At 34.9% G+C, this 26,324-nt stretch overlaps 1 protein-coding gene across 1 annotated transcript; it reads right to left on the minus strand.

The window, feature by feature from the left end:
• Positions 1–2,739: 2,739 nt before the first annotated feature.
• Positions 2,740–26,006, minus strand: LOC110024064. The gene is made up of 6 exons (XM_020723798.1): positions 25,459–26,006; positions 25,188–25,381; positions 24,662–24,818; positions 24,492–24,577; positions 24,320–24,411; positions 2,740–3,216 (listed from the first exon to the last, which is right to left on the minus strand). Exons 1-6 carry the CDS (start codon positions 25,810–25,812, stop codon positions 2,978–2,980), a joined length of 1,122 nt encoding a protein of 373 aa, XP_020579457.1. The 5' UTR covers positions 25,813–26,006; the 3' UTR covers positions 2,740–2,977.
• Positions 26,007–26,324: the final 318 nt, after the last annotated feature.

Raw genomic sequence — 26,324 nt, forward strand, 5'->3', positions numbered from 1 at the left:
TTATCATGAAGATAACAAATATCAAGCATTTTGTTAGTAGCAGTGAAAGATATATATATAGGGCATAAAAATGTGAAGACGGACTCCTTAAATAATTGTATATGGTGCAACCACAAGGAAATGAAGTTCCATGAAAAGAATATATGATTCGTAAATTAAAGAAGAGCTTTTAGGGTTTGAAGCAGGCACCAAGACAATGATGCATAAAATTTGATAAGTTTATATCAGATAGTGGGTATACAAAGTTTCAATCAGATCATTATTATTTCATTAAACATTTCATAATTGTTATATTATGTTTCTTATATATGTGAAAGACATGATGATTTTAGGAGATGATATGAAATAGATCATAAACTTAAAGAAGTAATTCTCAAGGGAGTTGAAATGAAGGATTTATGTTCAACCAAAAAAATATTCGGTATGAGAATCATTAGGGACAGGAGTGCATGTTTATTGAAGTTGTCTCCAACATCATATATTTAGAAGGACTTGCATAAATTTAACAAGAATAAGAAAAAAATGAGTTTGCACCCTTAGATATTCACTTTAAACACTCTAGGGAACATTCTCCAAAGTTTGAAGCTGAGCAAATGCTGATGAAAGAGCCCCTATGTTTTAGTTGTTGGAAGTTTAATGTATATTATGATTTGTAAATGACCAAATATTGCATATATAGTGGGAGCAGTTAACATGCACTTTAGTAATCCAGGAAAAAACTCATTTGGAGGCGGTAAAGTAGATTCTTAGATACTTGAGAAGAACAATCAACAAAGCATTTTATTTTGAATGTGCAGATATTAATCTACTGAGATATGTAGATTCAACTCTTATATGAGATATTGATTTATAAGAGGTGCAATATGTTATAATATTACTTTCGGAACATAGTTGTGATTTAGGTTTCAGATTACAGAAAATTGTTGATCTATCAACTAATAGAAGTTGACTATATTGATATCATCGAGACTAATAAGGAAATGGTTTGGATACAAAACTTTATACAAAACTTTATGACATAACTTAGAAATATCAACTAAATGGAAAGCTTCATATTGACAGTATGGGTGTCATTCATCTAGCAAAGAATGTTGTATTTCATGGACCAAACACATTACTAACCTATCATTTCATTCGTTCACTTCTAAAAGATGATCAATTGTCTTTGGAGAAAATTCATATAGTTCAAAATCATGTGGATATGTTGACTAAGATTGTAGCAGCTGAGAAACAAAAGTTATGCTTAGCTTCAATTGGATCTCAAGAAGGTTGAGATTAGGGCGAGCTACACTACAATTCATAGCTATGAAGATGTTGTAGAATTGGAGAAGCGAGCTTGATTAAAATCAATCTCCAAGTGATCGATTGTTATTATGTAAAGCATGATTGTGCCAATCAATTGATCACTCCAATCCCTCGGTTTTACCGATCTAGCTTGAAGGTGAGTTTGTTGAGGCAGTATGAAATGGTTTCCCCCTTATACATTTTTTTTATTGTATATAGTGTCCCAAAGCCCGAAAAGCAGCACCGTCATGCTGGATATAGGTTCAAAATTGGAGAACACAATACTCCAGCACAAAGAGGGGATCGTTGTAGCGCCCAAATGTAGCGCCCAAGTGTCGAGACCAACAATATTGTAGCACCCAGTGCATATTCAAAACTCGACAGAGCGACGTTGCAACCGTAACCGTTTTTCGGGAAGTCTCTATTTATTGTGTCGTCTTTGTCGATGGGTTGAATGTGGACTTTGAGATTTCTCTTGTGCAAAGGAGACGAGTGTCATGAACTGTTCCAAAGTGTAGAGAGGCTTGAGTATAGTATGCTTTGTATGGTACTCCCCATTTTATTCATAATGGATTTTTAGTGTGGTGTGGCTCCGCAATTCTTCCCATTCTTGTATTTTTTTTTTACGTTAAAGCTTGTGCTATTTAAATGTTTTGCGGTTTTCTTTTTTTATCGAAGAAAATGAAAGTATGTCCAGAAGTCATAATTTGAAGGACATGCAATAGTTAATTAATCCAAATCAATTTCCTAAAAGTGACAGCCCATGCACAATAACTATTAAATAAAATTTGGGTGTTTTACATATCTAAATACATAAGAATTGCGTGGTATGTATGTAAATGCCCCAGAAACTCTTACAAAATTATCAAATCTCAAATTACCTAAGTAATTAGATCATATATTTTTAAATAAAATTATTATTGCATGTTATAATTAAAATAATAGATGTCAAATATCTATATCATATCATATTTGTATCGATGATGCTTCATGTGAACTCATTATATGAACAAAAAAAATGTATAGATATAGCTTATATTTAAGACTAAGAATGTTAAAATTAAGTTTTGTTTTTTTCTTCAACATTCTTTCTAATTACAGGAGCAAACTGAAACTATAAATATATTATCAAAATATTTTGTCACTTCTAATGAATTTAACATTATATATATACCACATAATTCTTATGTATTTACATATATAACTTCTCAAACTTCCATATTTACATTTATAATGTTTTGGTGTCATAAACCAATGCATGAAAGAGCTCACCTAAAAAGTAAGTAATAATGATATTTCTTATGTGATGTTAATGATTTGGACGTCTTGTTTGTAAATATGGAAATTTCGGTGTAACATACATTAAAACATAAGAATTGTGTAGTATGTATGTAAACTATATATAACTAAGGGTGGGTGAACAAATTCCCTTACCTCATTAAAAGGATCCTTTTTTTTTTATTTAATCTTCAACAAATGAGATAGATTCCCCCAGTTTCCACCCCTTCATACATTCTATCAATCCATCTGTTCTTTCTTTTACAATTTTTGTGTAAAATCCTTAACAGAATCAAAACAAACGCAGCTAAACGCCTACCAAAATTGTGAATTTTCTACACAAATCACATTTCTATCCCATCACCAATCACATGAAAACAAAGGGAAAAGGAAAAAAAAAGGCTTCCCTTCATCTTCAATTGAGGCCAGCACCATGAGAAGCAAAGAAGAGGAAATCTGGGAGCTTTACTCCAGCAACCTGCAACCAGTTATCAGCAGCTTGCAGCAAGAGGGTTTTGAGCCGGCCGTCGCTTTCCCGATTCCATGTGGAACCTTTGAACTTGTAGGAAGAGAGCCCGAAGATGGGAAGAGAGATCTTCGGGGCGCCGCTCCCCTGCTCACAAGTAATGACAGGCCTGGCAGCATTATCATCGTCTGCATATATGTTGTGGAACAATATTATACATGAATAATAGAAAAACTATAATATCTTCTCTTTCAGATCATAGGACTTAATATGATTAGAAAAAAAGGAAGATTTACATCCATACCACTAAATTCCTATGTATTACTTATCTGACACGTATAATTTTCGTAATATGCCATCTAACCTATGCATAAAAAGGTGTATTTCGCTTTTATGCATGTAAAGATAGTTGGAGTGGGGCCAAAGAAGAGATAATAAAAAATAATGATATACATATCTGAGACTGTTTAGTCGATAATATTCTTCCTAAAAAATAATAATAAATCTTGAGAAGCAAACACCAGAAGAAACAAGCCTAGCTGGATGAGATATGGAAGCATGATGAGTAATGCAAAGATAACTGAATTTCTACCAACACTAGTCTAAATGCAATGTGAGCAAGAAAAAACTTATTATTATGGTTATGAGTTTTATGACAGCTAGTATTCAAACCAACATGTCCTGACATTTCTCGACCCCCTAAACCCAATGGCTAAGGATGACTGGTCATGGGTGTGATGTTATGGGGTGGCTATGTGATACAAAGAAGCCGGAAGATAGCGTAGTCTACCATAAATTGGGATTGCATACCTTCCAAAGTAGGATACAGCTTGGAGATGTGTATTTAGAGATAATGAATTCCTCATTTGGCTTCTTTCAAATAACCAAATCAGTGATGAAAGGGCAGTACTAAAACAACTCATCTCATTTTTCTCACGATGTGTTATATACTTTGGGATCCCATATCATTTTGATGAAGATGAAAATAATCTGATAGAGCAAACTGCAGCCATAAGGTATCACTTATCAGAAAGTATGTGGAGAGGAGAATATCCCACATCCTTTTCCTATAGTCTAGAAAAATAAAATATAAGCTATTAAAATCTCGAGAATATTGAGTAACCAGAGAAGAAGAGCAAGACAGGATATGGTTCCTATTTTGAAAATTTAGCAGTGTCAGTGATATTTGAATGAGTAGAATTATGATGTATTTTGTCATATGATCTTACAAAAAAGCAAAAGGCTTTCTACTAAAAGAGATAATTGCTGCACTCAATTTGATGTTGGTAGCCCTCAAGAAGAAGGGTTTTGAATCATTCAAAGTAGGAAGCGATAACAAAATTGTAATTTTGGGAGAAAAGAGAAATAATTATTCCTCTTCAATTCTATAAGAACATTTACAATATAAATAGTAGAGGAAGACCATCAAATTAGGAAAGCCATAAAATCACTCATAAAATCGCAGTGTTAGAAAAAGGAAACATAAATCAAAACTTACCAACAATATTATACTCTAAGAATAGAAAATACTAAAAAAAGAAATTATTAAAGACCGACATTCCTAAAAAAACAACACCCCCCTCAAGTTGGAACATAGATATTTATTGTGCCCAACTTCCTTATAAAGAGCTCAAAATTAGGTCTGAAAAGTCCTTTACTGAATATATATATGTGTTATTTGTTGCTTTGTAATGATAGAAGACAAGCAAATAGCTCCACAATAAATATTCTATTTTATGAAGTGTCAGTCAATCTCCACAAGCTTGGTGCTACCAAATTGCATTGGATTTTCTGCAATGGTTATGGTAGCTTTATTGTCACAGTACAACTTTATGGGAAGTTTATCACAATCCGTAGCACTTCAAGAGTTATCTTTAACCATAACATCTCACATAATTGGTCATAACCCTATATCTTGCCCCGTCACTACTCCTAACAACCACATTTTGTTTCTTACTTGGCCATGTAACCACCAAATTTCTCCAAACAATAATTACAATATATGAATGTCGATCTCTGTCAATAATTGAGCTTGCCCACTTAGCATTTATATATGTCCGTATGCTTTGTTGTGTGTTCTTCTTAAAGAGTAAGCTCTTCTCTAGTGTACGTTTTAGATATCTGAGAAACCTATTAACAGCTTCAAGGTGTCTCTTATAGCACAACTGCATAAATTAACTTACCAAACTCATAAAAAATACAACATCTGACCGTTTATGTGATAAGTATATCAACTTTCCAACCAACTTTTGATACCGAATTGTATTCACTAGATCACTTTGCTACCCATTTCTTAGTTTTTGATGGAGATCAATTGAAGCAGCATGCCTACACCTACTCATCTCAGTTTCCTTGAGAAGATCAACAACATATTTCTGTTGAGAAACAATAATCCCTATTTTCAATCGAGCAACCTCCATACCAAGGAAATATCTCTGAGATCCTAAGTCTTTGATCTCAAAAAATGATGAGAGAGAATTTTTCAAGCGATTCATTTCATGTGTCATCTCTGGTGAGAATTATATCACCCACATACACAATTATTATGGCTATCTTCCCATAATCTAAATATCTAAAAAATATTGCATGATATTCTTGCCCTTGAGTATTACCCTTACCATTAACAAATAGGATAAATTTCTCAAACCATGCTCTCGGCGACTATATTCACTAGATCACTTTCAATTCCATCTCTCAATTTCTGATTGGGATTAATTGGAGTGTCAGCAGGCCTACACCCACTCATCACAATTTTCTTGGGAAGATCAAAAACATACTTATGTTGGGAAGCATCAATCCCTTTTTTTCTATTAAGTAACTTCCATGCCAAGGAAATAACTCAAAAATCATAAGTCTTTGGTCTCCAATACTGATGAGAGGGGTTTTCAAGCGATTAATCTCATATGTGTCATCCCCAATGAGATTTATATTATCCTCATACATAATCAGTGTGGCTATCTTCCCATCATTTGGATTTCTAAGAAATATTGTATGCTCTCATTGCCCTTAAGTATACCTCTGACCTTTAACAAACATGGTAAATTTATCAAATCATGCACTCGGTGACTGCTTCAACCCGTATAAGGACTATTTAGTTTATACACCTTTCTACCAAATTTCTCGTTAAATCCTGGAAGTGCATCCATATATACTTTCTCTTGCAAGTCCCCACTGAGGAATGCATTTTTTATATACGGTTGTTGTGAGGGCCAATCAAGGTTAGCTGCAAGTGACAAAAATACTCTTATGGAGTTTTGTTTTGCGACCGGAGCAAATATCATTAAGTAATTAATGACATATGTTAAAGTGAATTCCTTAACAAACAACCAAGCCTTGTACCATTCTAGAGAGCCATCAGAGTTGTATTTAATTGTAAACACCCATTTGCACCCTACAGTTGTCTTCCATATAGGTAGATCAACCAATTCCCACGTGTAATTTTTCTGAAGAGCCAACCAATTCCCATGTGCCATTTTTCTGAAAAGCCAACCAATTCCAGGTGTCATTTTTCTCAAGAGCTTTCATCTCCTCGAAAACAATCTCCTTCGACTTAGAAAATTTATGAATATCCTACACATTATAAGGAATCTCCATACAAGACAATTATGAGATAAAAGCACAAAAATAGGTGAGATATTTTCACAAGACACATAATAAGACAATAGATGTTTGGTGTAAGATCTCACCTCATTACAAGCAATAATGGGAAAACTAGAATCATTAAACTCCGTATTATAACAAGACTCGGATTCAAAACTAGAAGACTCAATACTCGAAGATAAAATGGATTGAACATAGGGTAAAGGCTCAGTGAGGACATTACTTGGTGGGTTTATATTCTGGATAATGCAAAGGATTTGTATACCCTTTCTTTTGAGTTATCCATTGGTGCAAGTAAACAATATCGAATAATACCAATGTCATAGTGTTTTTTCCTGTTTATACTTTATTAGTTACTATAGGATCATGAACATTTTAGAAGACACTGCAGGTTCAATACTTAAAAGACTCGATTCATTTTCTCTTAATATAGTATAGTTTGATTTTTCAAGTTGAACAGTCGAGGTTGAGGAATTATTGTTTTGAAAAGATCCTGAAAAACAATTTGAATTTTTTTTTGCCTCCCTTGAAGATGAGGTGAAAAACAAGAGTTGTAATTCAAAAAAGATGACATCCATGTGAACAAATATTTTTTAGAAAGAGGATCAAAATATTTATGTTGCTTTTAACCAGGAGAATAAGCAACAAACACACATTTTTTTGGCTCAAGGTTCAAGTTTTCTTGATTATGAACTTTAATATGAGCAAAAATAGCACAACCAAATATCTATAAATACAAAGAAGATGAAGTCGATTTGTTAAAACATTAAAGGTGATCCAAAATTTAAAAGCTTATTGGTTGTTCTATTTATAAGGAATGTAGTAGTAAGAACGACTTCACCTTATAAATATTTTGGCAAAAGATTTGTAAACAGCAATGTCTGAGCTACTTCCAAGAAGTGTTTGTTTTTTCTTCAAGCATAACCATTTTGTTGTGGAGTGTTGACACATGAATTTTGATAAACTATTTCTTTTTCAATAAAAAATTGACCCAAAAATAATTTTAAAATGCTCTCGTCTATTATCACTTCATAATATTTGAATATTTTTTGAAATTGTGTCTATAGCATGGTGTAAAAATTTTTGAAATAATCTATACTTTGGATTTTTTTTCTTTAAATAAACTCAACTCAACATTCTGTGATCATCAATTAATGTCACAAACCATCTTTTTCCAAAATATGTAAGATTTTTAAATAGAAGCCAGATAACATTGTGAATAAAAGTAAATAACATAGTAGGTTTGTATGTTTGGAGTGAAAAAGATGCACATTGATATTTAGCAAATTGAAACTTTTCATATTGAAAAGATATTTTTTATTCTAAAATAAACTGGAAAACAAGTATTTTAAATACTAGAAACTAAGACGACCTAACCTATAATACCATAACAAAATATTATTGTCTTTGGAAACAAAACTATAATTTAAGCAAATACTTTGTCGTTGTTTATTTCAATTAATTCCATCATCAAAATAATAGTCCATTATTTTCCTTCGCACTGCCAATCATCCTCCTAATAGTCAATTCTTAGAACTTACAATAAGAAGAAGTTAGCTTTACACAAATAATCAATGGTAATTTACTAATGGATAACATGTTACAAGAAAAATTGGAAACATAAAGCATATTATGAAGAGTTAACAATAGAGTTTGACAGTTCCTATTCTGACAATTACCGAGAGAGGCATCAATAATTTTAACATTTTTTTAGTCCACAAGATTTATAGGATGAGAACAACTTCCAGCAACCAATCATATGATCAGTTGCATCGAAATTAATTATCCAAGAATTAATAGAATTAAAAATAACACCGAACAACACAATGACTAGAGAATTATCCTTTTGAATTAAGGGGAAAGATGGAGCCAGAGACAGTTTTGGAGATTGAAATAATTTTTTGCAGATGCTCTAATTGCTCTTTGGTGAATGAAACTGAATCTGAGTTTGCAGAAGACTCGATTTTCTTTAGCGGTGGCTTGATTTTATTGGACTCAGGTCATCACCACTGACTTATACGACATCATGAGAAAACACACTAGTAGTTGCTACGATCTTGAGCTTGGATGCAGTGAGAAAACAATGACTTTGATTAGCCTAATGCAAAGGAGAGCCCATAAACAACTGCTTTGATTATGAGTTCCATCGTGATGAAAAAAACAATTAAAAGCAGTGCACGAGTTGCAAATGCCTCTAAAAGAATGATTGAGTTTGGTCCTCACCGAGAACTTTGGGCAATTTGGGTCACAATTTTGATCGCGTTTTCAGGCTCGTGAAAAAGTCGATTTGAATGCTTGACAGCTAAACAGTGAGGAAGTAGTGACGGGACGAAGCTAATCCAGAACCCTTGACTAAACTAATCCAAACCCCTAGATACAAATGAAGGCTAGGATAAAGTCGTCGGCTCGACAATCCAGACCCCTCGATATGGAAGGAGGTTGTTATGGAGTCGCCATCTCAATGATCCAAACCCCTCAATACGGAAGAAGGTTGCGACGGTGTAGTCTCGATGGTCTAGACCCCTCGATACAGAAGAGGACTACAACGGAGGTCCTCATTTTATCTTCTTCAGTGTTTATTTGAGGACGCCAACGAATGATGCACCTCATAAGCTGGCGATAGTCTCAAGTTCAGTCTTTGCCTTCGTAGTCGACAGCTACATGGCGATTCTTGTGGTTAATTTCGGGCTCTGATACCACGTAATATTGGGATAAAGAAAAAACAATTATTTATTTTCAACTCCATAAGAAATATTTACAAAATAAATAGCAGAGGCAGGCCACTAATTTAAAAAAAAAAATCATAAAATCAGTCATAAAAGCCTCATGCTAGAAAAAGAAAAAATAAATTAAAAATTAACAACAATAAAATATTATAAAAATAGAAAATACTAAAGTTAGACATTCCAAAAAAAACCAACAAACATACAGGATAGAGTTAAGGAATCCAATAGTTAACTCGCAAGATAGAGTTAAAGAATCCAATAGTTAACTCCCATCATTGAAATCGGATGATTAGTGAATTGGTCATGCTTTAGGCCAGCAAAAATTGCAACAAATGACCATAATAGTGTTGCAACAGTAACATGAGATCAAAATAGGCAATGGGTGAGAGGGCAGAGCTTTATGAAAATTCATAATTAGAAACAAGTGATGGGAGTGGGCAAAACACGCCTGCAAGAAGGGAAATTGGTCGCGCGCTGGGTTAAAGCTGCAAAAATATGTCATGGGATCATGGTCCCGAAGAGGGTTTTGAGATTGAGCTTGCAAGGTTAAGAGTATGTCATTACAAGACGGGGTTGTTAGAAATAGAAATATAATGGTTTCTAGATTTGTTGCATGTGAGATGATAGTGGGATTGAAATACAAATCGGTTGAGATTCTGTCTCATTGTGGAAGTCGTGGGAGATGAGAAAAAATGTTCAAGAAGGGGGAGCGGTTAACGGTAGCATGGTCAGACTTTGTTTCAATATTATGTTAGACGAGAAGTTTATTGTAATCTATTCATAAGAAATTTCCCCATATTTATAACAGCCAAAATTATACAATGTTTTTTGGTACATCCAAACAACATGCACAGTCCTCCATATATTAACAGCATTCCTATTTAATGTAAACCTATGCTAAAAATCCAATGATATATGTGTAGTTTGGTAATTATAAACCTAATTCATCATAGCTAATCTTTACACTTATTGAATTATTTTTCCTTAAAGGGATTGTTTATTCATACAGTAAACACTTCTTAAATCAAAGATGTGTGTGCAGTTCGCTAGTTATCAGAATAATTTTTTTGGGACTTCTATAAATATTCCTTATCAATTTTCTTCATCTCTATCTTTTTGAATTATCTATGGTGTATGCATTAGTTAGTATCTTTACATGCATCAAAACCTCATGTTATATCAATTATCAATGTGCATAATTTCATGAAAACATTCACAAGAAGCTTGCTTTAACTATGTCATATGTAGAATTCAAAAAAATAATAATAAAGTAACTGTCTAGTTAAATCCAAAAATATTTCCTTCAAATATCATTAACCACATGGAAAACAATACCAATATAAAATTATGCAATGAACTAGGAAGAAAACTTACAAATTACAAAATCAACAAATTTTGAGTACTTATCAAATTGCTAATATATGTGATCTAACTTAATGTTTTGATCATTAGCCAATGAGTTGAATTGTTCTTTTTTAGCTCAATTAAGTATCAAATATAATATATATAATACAGAACTTTCAAATGGCCAAACTAATGTCGTCTTAAGAATGGTTGACAGAACAGTGTCCACTAGTGATGGTGGATGTTAGATACACCTTAAGCAATGGAAAAATTGTCCTACATGTAATGATTCATGAATATCTCGAGTAATGGAAGGTTGACCTACATGCAATAATTAATAAATATCTATTAAAAAAAACAACTCGAGGGCCTGTAATTATTTACTTCCTGCTTATATGAGATGATAATAGAGGTTAGGATATGTGGCTTTCTTTATTGACTCATGACTCATTTGATTCTACAACTAATCCATGAATCCTATATTTCTATAGTTTTGGAACTATGTCAATAAGCAATCTCTCTCAATAATATTTTTGCAATTTTTTTCTTTGTTTGTTTGTAATTTTGATATTATTTAAGATGACGCTTCTCAATTAGTTTTGGAATAAAAGTGTTGGAAAGTGTCAATCTATATGCCTGATTAGGAGGAAATTTATTTCCTTCTCTCAGAATATTTCACTAATTGTGTTTCCTTCAATTAGCTATTTCATATTTTCTGTTTTTTTCTATTTGGTGAGATTCCTATTTAGTTTCCTTTCTTTATTATATATATGTTTTAAGGTGTAATGCATTGAGGCAGCGAGAAATAAATTTATTTGCAGATTTCTACATTCCATCAAAGCCGCCAACCTAATTCGTTCGCATTCTTAGCCGCTGCCTTGAACGGAAAAATTACAGAACAAAAAAGAATCATCAAATTCCTCCTTGACCTTGATAAAAATCTAGATGAAGTCCTGAAAAGAATCATAAGAAAATCATAAGTAAGCACATCCCTATCATTAGGTAGGCCTTAGCAAAAATTCAAAGGGAGGAGAGCAGAAAGAAATTGATGTTGACAAACAATCATACAACATCACAAGTTTAAGGATGAGCCTTATACACTCAAAATATCTCTAAGAATAACAAGTCCAAGAAAAGACGGTCAAGGTGCAACCATTGGAAGAAACTTGATCATGTTAAGGAAAAACAATGGAAATTACGTGCTAAACTTGCAGATTGGAAGCCATATGAAAGAAGATATGATAGGGAGAACCGTGCAAATATTGTTGTTACAACCAATAAAAATTCAGAATTTAGCCCGTTCCCTAGGGAGCAAATTGAGGCACTGCAGAAATTATTTAGTAATAGTTCCAGTTCCGGAAAAATATCACAATCATCTACCGAACAACTTATTAGCTTGTTAGCATATTAAGTTATCTTATCCCATGCTTTTAATGTCTAAAGCGATAAATTAAAACCTGGATAATTAACTCCAGAGCCTCAGATCATAAGAAGTGAGCATCAACGTCTTCAAAAATTACAACCTATGTATCAATCACTCTTAAATAGATGATGGTTCAACTTCACGAGTAACATGAACCGGATCAGTTGAATTAAAAAAAAAAAATCTTCATCGCCAATGTGTCCTTGGATCTGTTTAATTAACAAAAGATCTTCATCGCTAATATGTTCTTTATGTTCCAAAACTAAATTGCAATATACTCAAAATCAATAAATTTCCTTGAGATCTAAAATATGCGACAATTTTATTCCAATTGTTGTGATTTTCAGGCTATGGACTCGGACAATGTGATTGGCAGTGTTGGGATGCATGGTTTTCTATACTTACTAATAAAATAATTTCATCGCTAGGCAAGGTCATCTGTCAAATTGTCTTTCTAAGTCTAGGTCAAATTCAATCAATGTAGTTTCAATTGAAAGTCAAGTCATTTTGAGTCATTGTCATTTTGGTCATCTAAATATTGCGTATATGGAAAAGATATTTTCACATTTACTCATCACTAAGAAGCTCAATCTTTATTGATGTGAAACTTGTCAATTTATAAAACATAATCGACATGTATTATTCTAAATTGCAATACAAGTTTTCACATCTTTTTTGTAAAATTCACAATAATATTTGAGGATCCTCACAAGTAAACAACATAAATGGAGCATGATGATTTGTATCATTCATAGATGATCATACAAGAACAACATGAACATTCCTTATGAAAGAAACATATGAAACAATCATCATATTTCAATATTTTTATTCTATGATTCTCACTTCATTCCAAATCAACATTCAACTTCTTAAAACTAAAACTGATAATGCTAAGTATAATATTATTGGCAGAATTTTGGGAGTTGAGCGGGGAAATATTATTGATATGAAAGAGGAGGTATAAATATAGATTACATGACTCTTAACATAGTACAATTATGAAATAGGAAAGACATGAATTTGGAAATACATAGAATAGGAAATATATAGAATTAGAAATACATAAAACATGCAACTCAAGGAAAGGAAATAATTAAATGCTAATAAAGGAATAAATAAATTCTAAAAATTATAATACTCCCCCTTAAATTGAAACATAGATGTCATCATATTCAACTTAGATTTAAACTCTTTAAACAACAACCGAGAAAAATTCTTTGTGAGAATGTCTGTTAGTTGACCACTGAATGGGACAAATGGAACACAAATCTCCCTGAAATCAAGCTTGTCCTTGATGAAGTGACGGCCAATCTCTACATGCTTGGTGCGATCATGCTAGACCGGATAATGAGCAATGCTAATAACGGTTTTATTATCACAAAAAAGTTGTAGAGGAATAGAGACTAGCATACGTAACTCGCAGAACATGACGGGCAACCAGAGAATTTCACATAATCCCAAGGACATAAAACGAAACTTGGTTACAGCACTGCTACGGGCAACCAACGACTATCTTTTGTTTTTCCAAGTGGCAAAGTTTCCCCACAAGAAGAAGCAATAACCCGAGGTAGATCACCAATCATGGATGGACTCGGCGCAATCAGCGTCCATATAAACTGCAATAGAGCGAGAGTTGTAGCGAGAGAATAACAAACCTGAGCCCGATGTGTCTTTCAATTAGTGAAGGATCCGGTTGACAATGGTGAGATGGTGCTCATAAAGTCATGCATAACTGACTTAAATACCAAAAGCGTGACAAATGTCGAAGTGCATATGAGCAAGGTGAATAAGTCTACCAACAAGGCGTTGGTAGTGTGTCTTGTTCATCAGAATGACATTGGGAACATTTGTCAATTTCTCATTGGAATCCATCGGAACAATAACCGATTTGCAAAGGAGAATGTTGGTCTCGGTTAATAAGTTTATGACATATTTGCGCTGGGAAAAGCAAATGCTCCAAAAATACCTAGCAACTTCTATACCTAAGAAATATCAAAGATACAAGTCCTTTATTTCAAAAGATGCGGCAAAGGTTCCTTTAAGTGACTCGCAAGGCTAGCAGATCATTACTTGTGAGCACAATGTCGTCGACAAAGACGATGAGAGTGACATTATGACCACTGGAGGAACGTTAGAAGAGAAGAGTATGATCAAATTGGGCATGAGAGAACCCACGACCCGCTGCCACATGCGTGAACTTGTCAATCCAGACCCGAGGGGATTGCTTCAGTCCTTAGAGGGACTTTTGTAGTCGGCACACTTGTTCACAGGAAGAAGTAAAGTCAAAGCCCAGAGGGAGAGACAAATACACCTCCGCTGTGAGATCGCCGTTAAGGAAACCATTTTTGAAATTCAGTTGAAGGGCCATATTCACGAAAAGGGATAACAAGATCTAAATGGTGTTTAGTTTAGCAACCGAAGCAAATGTTTCCTTATAGTCAACTCCACATGTTTGTGAGTAGCCTTTGGCAACCAACCACTTCTTGTTGCGTTCAAAAGATATATCAAAGTTAAATTTAATGTTGAAAGTCCACCTACAGCCCACTGTTTTCTTTCCTGAGAAAGATCAACAACATTTCATATATGGTTTCGCTGAAGGGCAGCCATCTCATTTATTACCGCAACATTCCATGAAGGGTCCACCAATGTTGCCTCAATAGTTGATGGAAGACGATGATCCATTAAGGAAGTGACAAATGCTTTGTTGGTCGGCGATAAGCCATGGAATGAAACATACTTTGCATGGGATAAATAGAGTATGCCTAATTGCTCACCTCAATGGTAGAACCCACCTCCTCATTCGGATAAGGAATAATCCCTACAAGTTGAGAGAGTATAGTTCATGGGATGTCGGCTGGAATGGATTCCAAAACCAACAACGAGGCAACAAGCTTTAGAGTAGGAGCATTGAGATGAGTTTCAACTAGAGGTTTAATGCACCGAGTATAGACATGAATATTGGATGGATGAGATGTTGGTATGGTTGCTGGCGAATACATTGGGACTAAGGGTTCCTCGCAAGGTAGAATATCCACCAGAGTCGTAAAAGAAATAGTGTCTAAAAATCTAGCTCCCCATCACTTGAGGTAGTGTTAGGGAAGTAAGGGACACTTTGAAAAAAAGAGACATTGATACTCATCTAAAGTTTTATTTGTAATAGAATCAACGCAACTTTTTGAGTGACAGAATATCCGATGAAGACACATTTAATTAAACGGGGATCAAGTTTACTATGAGTTGGGGTAGTGTTCCGAACAAAGGTCGTGCACCTAAATATTTTAGAGTCTAAAGTGGAGGAGAACCGATTGACGGAAAAACACAATATCAAGACAGTTAACGGGGTCCGGATGTTGTGAATTTTTGTGGGGACTCTATTGATTAGGGTTGTAAGTACGGCATCATTCCAAAAACTTTTTGGGACATTAAATCGAAACATAATGGAACGAGCAACTCTGAGAAGGTGCGATTTTTCGCTCAGCTACCCCATTTTGTTGAGGAGTATATGTACAAAAGCTATGATGGAGGATGCCCTTATTTGCTAAAAATTATCCTAATATAGAATTAATAAATTCCCAGTCGTTGTCGATCCGAAGGACTTAAATTGATGTTTTGAATTAGGTCAAAATAAAGTGAAATTTGTGAAAGTGGTCGCAGCTTTAGATTTGTCTTTAAAGATATAGACCCAAGTCATCTAAGTGTGGTCATTAATCAAGGTAAAAAATCACCGCTTGTTGGTGTAGCTCGAAGTTCAAGAGGGTCCCCAAAAGTCACTATAAATTAGTGAAAAATGTGCAGAAAGAGTATAAGAGGGATAGATATGAAACGCGGCGAAGTTTAGCTAACTGATAAATCTCACATTTGAACCTAGAAAGACTTTCATTAGTAAACATCAAAAGATACAATTGTTTTAAATATTGAAAAATGAGATGAGAAACTGACAATGTAAAAACATATTAGGGCGTTCAGTGGATTGAGAAAAACTACAACTACTGGATGGAGTGTCATCATCATCAATGTTTTTCTCTTGGAAGAAGTAGAGGTCGGCTACCCGCTTAGCAAATCTAATCATCCTCCCCGACCGACGATCCGGAAAGACACAAACATCAAGAAAAAATGAGCAACGTAATCATGGTCATACAACTTACTGGCTTACAAGAGGTTACACTTCAGCAAAAGTACGTATAACAGGAATTCCAGAGTTAGTCTGGTTGTTATAACAACAGACCATTTACTCGCAATGGAATTACAAGAGGCTACAACAATTTTAATAGTCTCTCTCCCAAAGCATAGTGAATATGTTGAGAAAGCTTGAGAACATCAGATCATGTGGTCTGTGACACCTGAATCAATAATTCACTGACTAAAAAAAGCAAAAGTAATGAGTGTCAAAGGAATGTTACCTTGACAGACATAGGAGGTCGACGGGCCGAAAGAAAACTAACTAGATCCAAGCAGCTTAATCAAGTGCTCAATCTGATTCTTAACGGAGTCTGGTGATTCTGGGATGTTCCAAGTGGGAGTCGGTTGTACCATCGTGGATTTTGAGGTTGTAGTGAAACCCATAGCAATAGAAAATTTGGTTAAAGGTTTATTCACTGGTTTCCCATGGAGCTTCCAACTCTTGTCACGATTATGGTAGGGTTTGTGACAGAAATCACATGTGAAGTTATTGGCCTGTAATGGCGTGGAAGAGTGTTGAGCAATATTGGACAGCAATGCGAAAGGTTTGACTGAAGGAGTGAAGATGTCGAGCATGAAAAATCTCCGAGTTTTTTTTTTTTTTTTGCGGTGGATCTCGATGAATGCCGCCCTAGTTGAAGGGGATCTCGGCCAAGAATACGGCCCCGAACTTCGTCGAGATCCTTGTTTAGGTTGGCCAGAAATTGAAACACATGATCATTTTTCACAATTTTATGGAAGAGGGAAAGATCTGTCAAAGAATATAAAGTGTAGTAGAGATCACATTCCATCCATAAGGAAACCAAGCCATTGTAGTATTCGGTCACGGTCATTGATCCCTATTTCGCCTCGCGAATCTTCCTAGAAACCTCATAGAGTTAGTCGGAATTCCCTATGTCAGAATAAGTATCACAAACTGCAATCCAAAGGCACTTGCAGATGAAAGAAATAGGTACGAACAGTCAATCAAAGTCTTCATGGAATTAATCAACCACGACATGACCGTGAAATTTTCTACTTCCCACGCTGCATACGCTGGATCAGCCTTCAGAGGTTCACAAATTATAACTGTGAGATGGCTGAATTTCCTACATGTTTTGATGAACAATGACACAGGTTAGGACCAACGAAAGAAACTAGGTTCGTTAAGTTTATGGGTGGTGATCAAGAAGTTATTATGGTTTTCAAGTCCTCCGGTCTGTAGAGGGATTGAGGTCGGTGTTAATTCTCCAGTGGGCTCAAGTGCACCATCGGAAGGAGGCTCGGTGGTGGAGTCTTTCATGATTCCGACTGAGCCAAAGGTAAGGTTGGGATGCAGAGACAAAAAAATTTCGGTTGCAGCAGGGAGAGTCAGCAGTGGGAGGTTTTGCAGGAAGGTGCTTCGGTGTCCTTGGAGGGAGATCGAGCCGGTTGGAGGGAGGTTTGACGGCTACAAATATCTAACAAAAGAATCAACGACAACAACCTTCAGAAAACCATCAACATGAAAGCATGCAAGAAAATCAGGGCTAGAACCTGTCGGGGAAGGGCCCAAAGGCTAGAGAATCATCCAGGAAGAGAGAAACTGGAGGCACGAAAACCTACAAGGGAAGGTTTGCAAGATATGTCGGCGCCTAGGGTGGTGTCCCGGCGGCAACTAGGGGTAGATCCTTGACTCTGATACCATATAGAACTTTGGGAATTGAGCGAGTAATCTTATTAATATAAAAAGAGGGGGATGTGGGGGGTATAAATACATATTACATGACTTCTAACATAGGAAATATATAAAATAAGAAATACATCAATTCAAATATACATAGAATATGAAGTACATAAAGCAGGTAACTCAAGAAAAGGAAATAACTAAATGCTAATAACAAAATAAATAAATTCTAATAATTCTACTATTATTCATATAAATTCTTGTGTACAAAATGAAACCGTTCTAAAAAAAAAATAGACACTTGCTTAAGGTGGCGCATGTCATTATATACTTTAATCATGTGCCTAGGATGAAATCCATTCTCACAGCCACATATTTCATCAATAAGATGCTAACATAAGTCATAAAATTTCAAATTTCTCATAATATTCTCATGGAATCCTATTCACACATTCATTCCCTTTCTACTGACTTAAAACTAAATATTTTTTTTATTTTTTTCCTTCGTTCACATCCATCAACAACATCGCATCAAAATTTGATCCCAAGTCCCTCAAATGCATATAAATACTATTCTTACCACTTCAAAATTATACAACTTCATGAATGTCTCCTTCTTTGATAATCAATCTTATTGTTCAAAATCTAAAATTCAAGGGGAGACACCAGAGTATATCAGTTTGGAGATTTTTTTCAAGATACTCAGATCATGTTTCCTTTGACTGAATCAAATCTTGTGCCTCAACAAACTCAACTTGAAGAACCAAACACTATCACTGAAACAAGCCTCAATTGTCTCTAAGCCATCTCAACATGACACCAATAATCAAAAATTTTATGTCTACACCAGAAAAAGAACCACTGAGCATGTATAGAATATTATGCAGACCCAGGACAGTCAAGGGTCAAAACCAAGTTGCTATGCATCTGTTAACCATAATTGTATGACTTCATCAACTCATGAATCTCTTACACCGATGGTTGATATTAATCAACCAATTGTACACAGGAGAATTATTCGAGAGTGCACTAGTCATCGAATTGAAAGATATGTAATTTATGAGAAGTTGTTACTATCTTACAAGGCCTTTGTGACAAACCTTGACAATGTGTTGTTTCCCGACTCTATCCAAGGGGCTCTAAAAAATCTCAGCATGAAAACAGACTGTTAAGGAAGTAATTCGGGCTCTAGAAAAGAAGAACACATGGACAGTTACAAAGTTACCTCATAGAAAAAATTTTGTATAATACAAATGGATATTTTCAATCAAATACAAAAGAAATGGAAGTGTAAAAAAGTCAAAGTCAGAATAATTGTCAAGGGCTTCACACAGTCATATGGGATTGACAATCAATAAACTGTTGCACCTATTGTCAAATTTAATGTGGTTCGAGAGCTACTCTCCCTTACAGTAATTCAAGAGTGTCTTTATACCAATTTGATGTCAAAAATGTATTTTTGAATGGCGACCTTGATGAAAAATTCTGCATAAAGATGCCTCCAAGCTCAGAGAATAGGTAGAAACGGTTTGGTTTGCAAGTTGAAAAAGTCTTTATATGGCATGAAGCAATCTCCTCATACTTGGTTTGACATGTATACTAAAATTGTGATTATAAATGGATATCATCAATGTTAAGCTATCATACACTGTTAAATCCAATACTTGAGACAAAATTATTATTCTCATGATATATGTGGATAATATTATCTTGACAGAAGATGATTCAAAGAAACTTATCAGACTAAAATGTATGCTTGCAAAAAATTTTAAGATCAAAGACTTCAAGAATCTCCGATATTATTTAGGAAAGGAGGTGGCTCGATCTAAGAAGAAAATTGTCATAATCCCAAAGGATGTACATCCTAGATTTATTGACTAAAAATGACATGCTTGGGTGTAAATCTGCTAACACACTTATGGATTCCAACAAAAAGGCTGAACGGAAGTGAAAAAAGTAATATAGTTGACAAAAGAAGATATTAAAGATCTGATATTGCATACTCAGTCGATGTGAAAAATTAGCACATAAATAATCCAAATGAGGATCATTGGAAGTAGTGAACGGGATCCTGAGATACTTGAAGATAACCCTTATATATAATTTACTCTTCAAAAAAATTGAAAATCATGAGATTAAGGTATACACAGATGCTAGTTAGGCAGAAGAGGTAACTGATAGAAAATCAACGACTGTATATTTGTTCATATGTCTGGGGCAATCTTGTCATATATAGAAGCAGAAAAACAAATTATTGTCTCTCGGAGTAGTGAAGAGTCTGAATAGTGTGCTTTTACACTAGAAATATGTGAGGGAATGTAAAGTGAAAGGTTATTAATGTCAAAGTTTTGAGAAAAATAGGTTGAATCCTGGATAGGCTCGATCCTTTTGTCTTTACTTTCATTCCATTAAATAATAATCTTACAATCTATTTTAGGTACAATATATTTTATATAATCTATTTTAGGTAACTTGATAATACATATTTTTAATCTAAATATTCAGCTAAAAGGAAAATAAATCAGAATAAAGACATTGAAAATAATTTAAATAAGAAAGCTCCTAATTATAAAAAACTCATAATTTAATTGTCTGATTTTCGTCCTTCTTGATTGACACCTCCATCAAATTGATGTTGACTGATCAGGAAGTATTAAATTGCTAACAAGAAACTTTGTCGGGACCAATAATCCTCAAGTCGTGAGTGTCGAAGCCGAAAGTGTTGAAACCGAGAATGTCGAAGCCTCAGAGATAACTCCTGAACCATAACATAATTTGAGCAAAGAAAAGCAAGAAATTTTTTATCATTGTCATCCAGAAATTTGAATCATAGCCACAAGGATCCGCTTCCAATTACACGATCTAAATGCTACCAATCATAGCCCACAAATAGTATTCAGTTACATGTTCCAAATGCTATCGATCATAGCCTAAAAGTAGGATTCGCGTCATGATTCAAATGCTACTGATCATAGCCCACAAATAGGATCCAGTTACACGATCCAAATGCTATCGATAGTAGGATCTGCGTCCTGATCCAAATGCTACTCATCATAGCCCAAAAGAAGGATCCGTGTCCTGTTATACGATCCAAATGCTATTGATTCTTCCTGCGACGACGAGGACGATTTGTTCCCTGACCTTCATGCCAAAACTGCTGAAGTCGAGATGTCGAAGTCGTGAGTGTTGAAGCCGAAGATCTATGGTTTGCCGAAGCGGACGAAGCCGAAGCGAAAGAAGCAGTCGAACATGCCGCAGAAATAGCGAAGGCTAGCGAAGACGACGATGGCGTTTGGATGAAACCAAAGTGGTCGAAGCGGACTAAGTGGACGAAGCCGAAGCGGAAGTAGCGGTAGAAGATGCCCCAGAAGCGGCGAAGACTAGTGAAAATGATGATGGCATCAGAGACGATTCGCATCGGGGACGAGATCGGTCGAGACCGCTTCTGAGTCATCTACCCTGCTGCTCATCGGATTTTAGCGAGATCTACTCTGTTAAGTCCATCGACAAGTCTCTGCTCGCTGACAACGTTGATTTTGAGTGTGTGGAACGGGAGGCCGAGATTTTGCAGCTTGCTTCCACCGGAAACCCTCAAGTCATTCAGATCCAAGTGGTAAACGAGGACAAGGCTGCGATTCACCTTTTGATGGAACACTGCGAGGGCGGAGATCTCTTTGATCAGATTGCAACCTGCAAGGGAGTGCCGATGATGGACGCGGATGCGGTGGTTGTATGACGGCGCTTTTGGAAGCATTGGCAATGATGGGGCAGAGCTAGACAAAGAGGATGATAACCAAAAACCAAGAAAGAGTTTTTTCTTCTAAATAAAAAGTTCCTCCCTTCTCATCCCGCAAGAAGGCCAGCGGGAAGGGAGCCTTGACGGTCCTCCAACGACTATCGGTGGCTAGGGCAAAAATTTTGCTCTGATACTATGTCAAAGCTTTGAAAAAAATAAGTTGAATCCTGAATAGACTCGTGTATTTTCCCTTTGCTTTCATTCCATTAAATAATAAACTTACAATCTATTTTAGATAGAAAATATTCTGTATAATCTATTTTAGGTAACTTAATAATACATATTCCTAATCTAAATATTCAGCTAAAAGGGAAATAAATCAAAATAAAGACATTGGAAATAATTTAAATAAGGAAATAATTTAAATAAGGAAGCAATAAGGAAGCTCCTAATTATAGAAAACTCCTAATTTAGCTGCTTGATATACGTCCTTCCTGATTGACAATTAAAAGAACTTAAGGTTAAAACGATAGACAAAATTAAGAAGTTTAGTGATAGCCAATCAGTTATTAAGTATAGCTAAAAATCATGTGCATCAAAATAGAAAAATACATCGAAATTAACTGACACTTCATCTCAAAAAATGTTAAGAATGAAATAGATTAGCTACATATGCTCCCGCACGACTTCAAATTGCTGATATTCTCACCAAAGCACTACCAAGTATATTTCATGATGAATTAAAGTTCAAGTTTTGTTTGTACAATATATAGAACCCAGCTTGAGGGGGAGTGTTGGAAAGTGTCAATCCAAATGTCTAATTCGGAGGGAATTTATTTACTTCTCGGAATATATTTCACTAATTATGTTTCTTTTTATTAGATAATTCTTATTTTATTTTATTTTTCTGTTTGGTGGGACTCCTATTTTGTCTCCTTTTTTATTACATATATTTTGTAAGGTGTTCTACATTGAGGTAGCGACAAATAAAATTATTTGGTAGATTTCAACAAAAAGGAAAAGTCTAAGGCATGTACATAAATTATTGACTTGACCTTATTTAATTATTTATTTATTTTATTTTTTCTTATTCTACTGCAATCTTTTTACTATCAATTAGAAAGAGAAATTATATTTACCCAATTTGTTAAAATCTTAAATGTCATTAATTGCATGAATTTCAATCATGAGTGTGACTTTCTTGATCTTTAATTCTAATTTTTAACCTCTAATAAAATGCTCTTGAATTTTTCATTTAAATTCATTTTTATCTTATTTTCAATTTCCAGCAAAGAAGGTACATACTTGCTTTAGGGTCCCTTGGGACAGTTGCAACTGTTTATAAAAGCTATTATAGGGATGTTGGGGGCGATGTTGATTTTTTAAGAGATTATAGACTTTTTCCTATTGAAAAGTTCTTAGAACCACACTCAATACCATTTAATCATAAATAGTTGTTTCTCACTATAAAAAATTTTGCCAAGTAGCAAGGAAGTTATAGCCAAAAAGACTGACAACTATTTGGAAGTCAGCTTCAAGAAAGCTATCCCAAACGGATAACATGTTCATTTGTTGCATGAATTTCCACATTGCATATTAAATCTGCAACAAAAAATCTAACCAAAATCGTTTTGCATTAATGAAGATTGTCAAGGAAAAATTCATAGTTTTTTGAAGGCCTGACGAAGAATAATTTCATAGTAAAAAGAATTTGACTTCGTGTTTGCGGCATAAAGCACACAGGTGTTATTAATTTATGAAAAGACAAGCGCAAAAGTTTTATAGGTAAAAGGCCTAAAGAAATTAATTTGGTAGCGTAAGGATCAAATGGCAAAAAAAATGAAGGTACCCCTGGGTTTTCCCTATTCCAGGATGGCTTTTGGTCTTTCACCTATTAATAGAAATCATCGCAAAAAAGTGAGATACCAACCTACTACAATAAATTCAAATGAAGAAACTAATTCCAAATAGAACCCACTTCCTAAGTTTTTTTTTTTTTTAAGATAGAAAAACATTTAATTTAAATTTACAGCCAAAAAAGTCCTTTTTATGAACATCCAAATTTATAGAGCCTGATTCATAATAAACATTGGAAAAACATAGTAAACTCTTAAAACTCCAACTTAGAACATATGTGAAATCTCTCTGAAGTAGACATTAGTGCCATGGTTTCTCCATAAGTGCTAAACTTCCTACCACACGAAAATATTTCGAAGTTTACAACCCTACGGTCTGAACAAGATTACAATGATCAGTTCCTCTGAGATTAATTCTAAGACTTTCCGCACTATACTGCCAAAGAAATAGCAATATTGTATAAATAAACAAGATAATATCACTGAAACAGCTAAACAAAAACTGTGCTTTGCATATTAAAGTGTTATGCCAACACAATCTACATAAAAAAGCCAAGTATTAATGTAATAGAATGCAATGTGAAAATAAATATTTTGAATGGTACAACAACTCAAACTTGTAGCTGAAAAGGAAAAACAAAAATAATAACTCACATTCAGTAATTCTACGAGGTAACTTAAACATTTGCTAAATCAACACCCCAATCTTTCTAATCCATGCTCATTACTAAATTTGATAAGATTAATGTTCTATTTGCATGATATTACAAGCAAAATACCTTTTTTCTGCGTTGAAAGAGAATGGAAAGTAAGAAAGCAAGCATCCAAATCCTTTAATGTCGTCCCAGTTGGAATTCGATAGATAGGATACCTGTATCCGTTCCACCTCTCATCAGCACAATTAAAAGCATCAACAGAAAAACTTAAATTCATCATGAATTCATCCGTTACCATGCTACAGAAATCCAACTGGTAGACAACAAATCACAGCTTCTAAGAGACATCAATTCGGGGAAGTGATGGGAAAGATCTGAAATCTGGTTGGAGAGACAACATGATTAACTAAACAACAAAACTATCACAAAAGAAATCCACTTAAGTTAAAAAATAAAAGGGCTTGCCTTGCTGGTTAGAGGTTCCCGACTGTGTGGAGTATTCTCCTCAAGGAACTCAAAAAGCAGCATACCATCAGAAGCTACTGTTTCAACATTATTTCTTGAAAACTCATCACTAGTGAAGTCTTTCGAACTTTCAGAATCACTCTTTTCACCAAATCTCCTGTTACATAGGATGAATCATGAGTAAAAGAAACAAATCTCTGCTTGAAGATGATAAACAGAGAATTAAAACATAAACTTTAGGCATTGGCTTTAAACAGTTTCAGTAAAAAGGAAAATATAACAGCATAAAGACATGGTGATTCTCTTCAACCAGAATATATAGAACAATTTTTTATTCAACTCAAAATAGCATAATAAACTAAGGATATAAATATTCAAAATAAACACAGCCTAGAATGAATTTTATGATCTCTAGAAAAAACTAAACTAATAAATATCTATTAAGAAAATACAATATTTTGCTGAAAGATATGAAGGAAGTATTAAAACAAGTAGAAAGCATTCACGCCTAGAATTAAAAGCTTACCCTGTAGATTTACCATATAACTGAATGCCCGACAAATATGGCACATAGTACTGAACGACGCAATCGCTACCATTCAGAACCAAAGGAACGCTGGCCCCGTATGCGCTCCATTCCTTGAAGGAATCCCAGAGCTCCGCCAAAGTAAAGTAGGGCTGACACTCGACATCGCTTGTCTTGCACCGTCCCATTGTTTCCTGATATATCGAACAAAAACTACCGTAAAAATTCTCAAATACCGATATGCAAATGTAAAAAAGCAAAATTTTGCTACCTTAAAGAAATATTGAGCAGAAATCGACGGAGTTGTGGACTCCAAGAAGCGATCCAAGTTGCTAGAACAGGCATTCTCTGATTCCAAAGACGAGCACAGAGAAGAAGTTGAAACAGTTTGAGAATTTGATGGACCTACTTCTGATCCAGTTCGATTCTCCGGCTCACGGGACTCGGGAATGGAAACCTTCTCTTTGAAAACTAGAGGAGGAACGGACCAAACTCCGGTGGAACTGCTGCTTCGGGCCCTCCAGAGATACTGGAGATGCTGGTGGTAACCTCGCCAGGGCTTGGAGGGGCTATAGAGCCGATCTTCCCCGTGGCTGCGTGCAATCTGCAACGTTGCTCCTAGCATTTCGAGAAAACCTATAACCAAAACCCGAGATTGTATTCTTCGAACTTTCAAAAAAGTTAATTTGAATCGCCTGCTAGAAGACGACGAAGAATTGTGATGCTAAATTCCTTTATCTGCTAAAGTCGAAGTTAAGAGGGGAAGAAAAATCGCAAGGAATGGGGCCGGTGGAAAGAGGAGGAAGACGATATTGGGGTACAAACGTAATTTTGCTGGTTGTGCTGTGCCGGAGGAAAAAATGGCGGAAAAAAGCTTACTGTTGTGCGCTTGGAACATCCGAACATGTCCGAACATATGACACGTGTGTGGTTAAGATGTAATTCGCGACAAAGAAGTGCAAGTTGGGCGGGGCCCTTACATATTCCCACAAAAAAGAAGACGGGAGTGCAAGTTTAATTAAAAATGGAATCATATCAAACATTTTTCGAACCGAATTTTTCGTATGTTAAATATTTTGTTGTTCATCAGTTGATAAAATCTAAATTTTATCGATTCTGAATTAATATATATATATA

This window comes from Phalaenopsis equestris, unplaced genomic scaffold, assembly GCF_001263595.1.
Source record: "Phalaenopsis equestris unplaced genomic scaffold, ASM126359v1 Scaffold000240, whole genome shotgun sequence".
Lineage (NCBI taxonomy): Eukaryota > Viridiplantae > Streptophyta > Magnoliopsida > Asparagales > Orchidaceae > Phalaenopsis > Phalaenopsis equestris.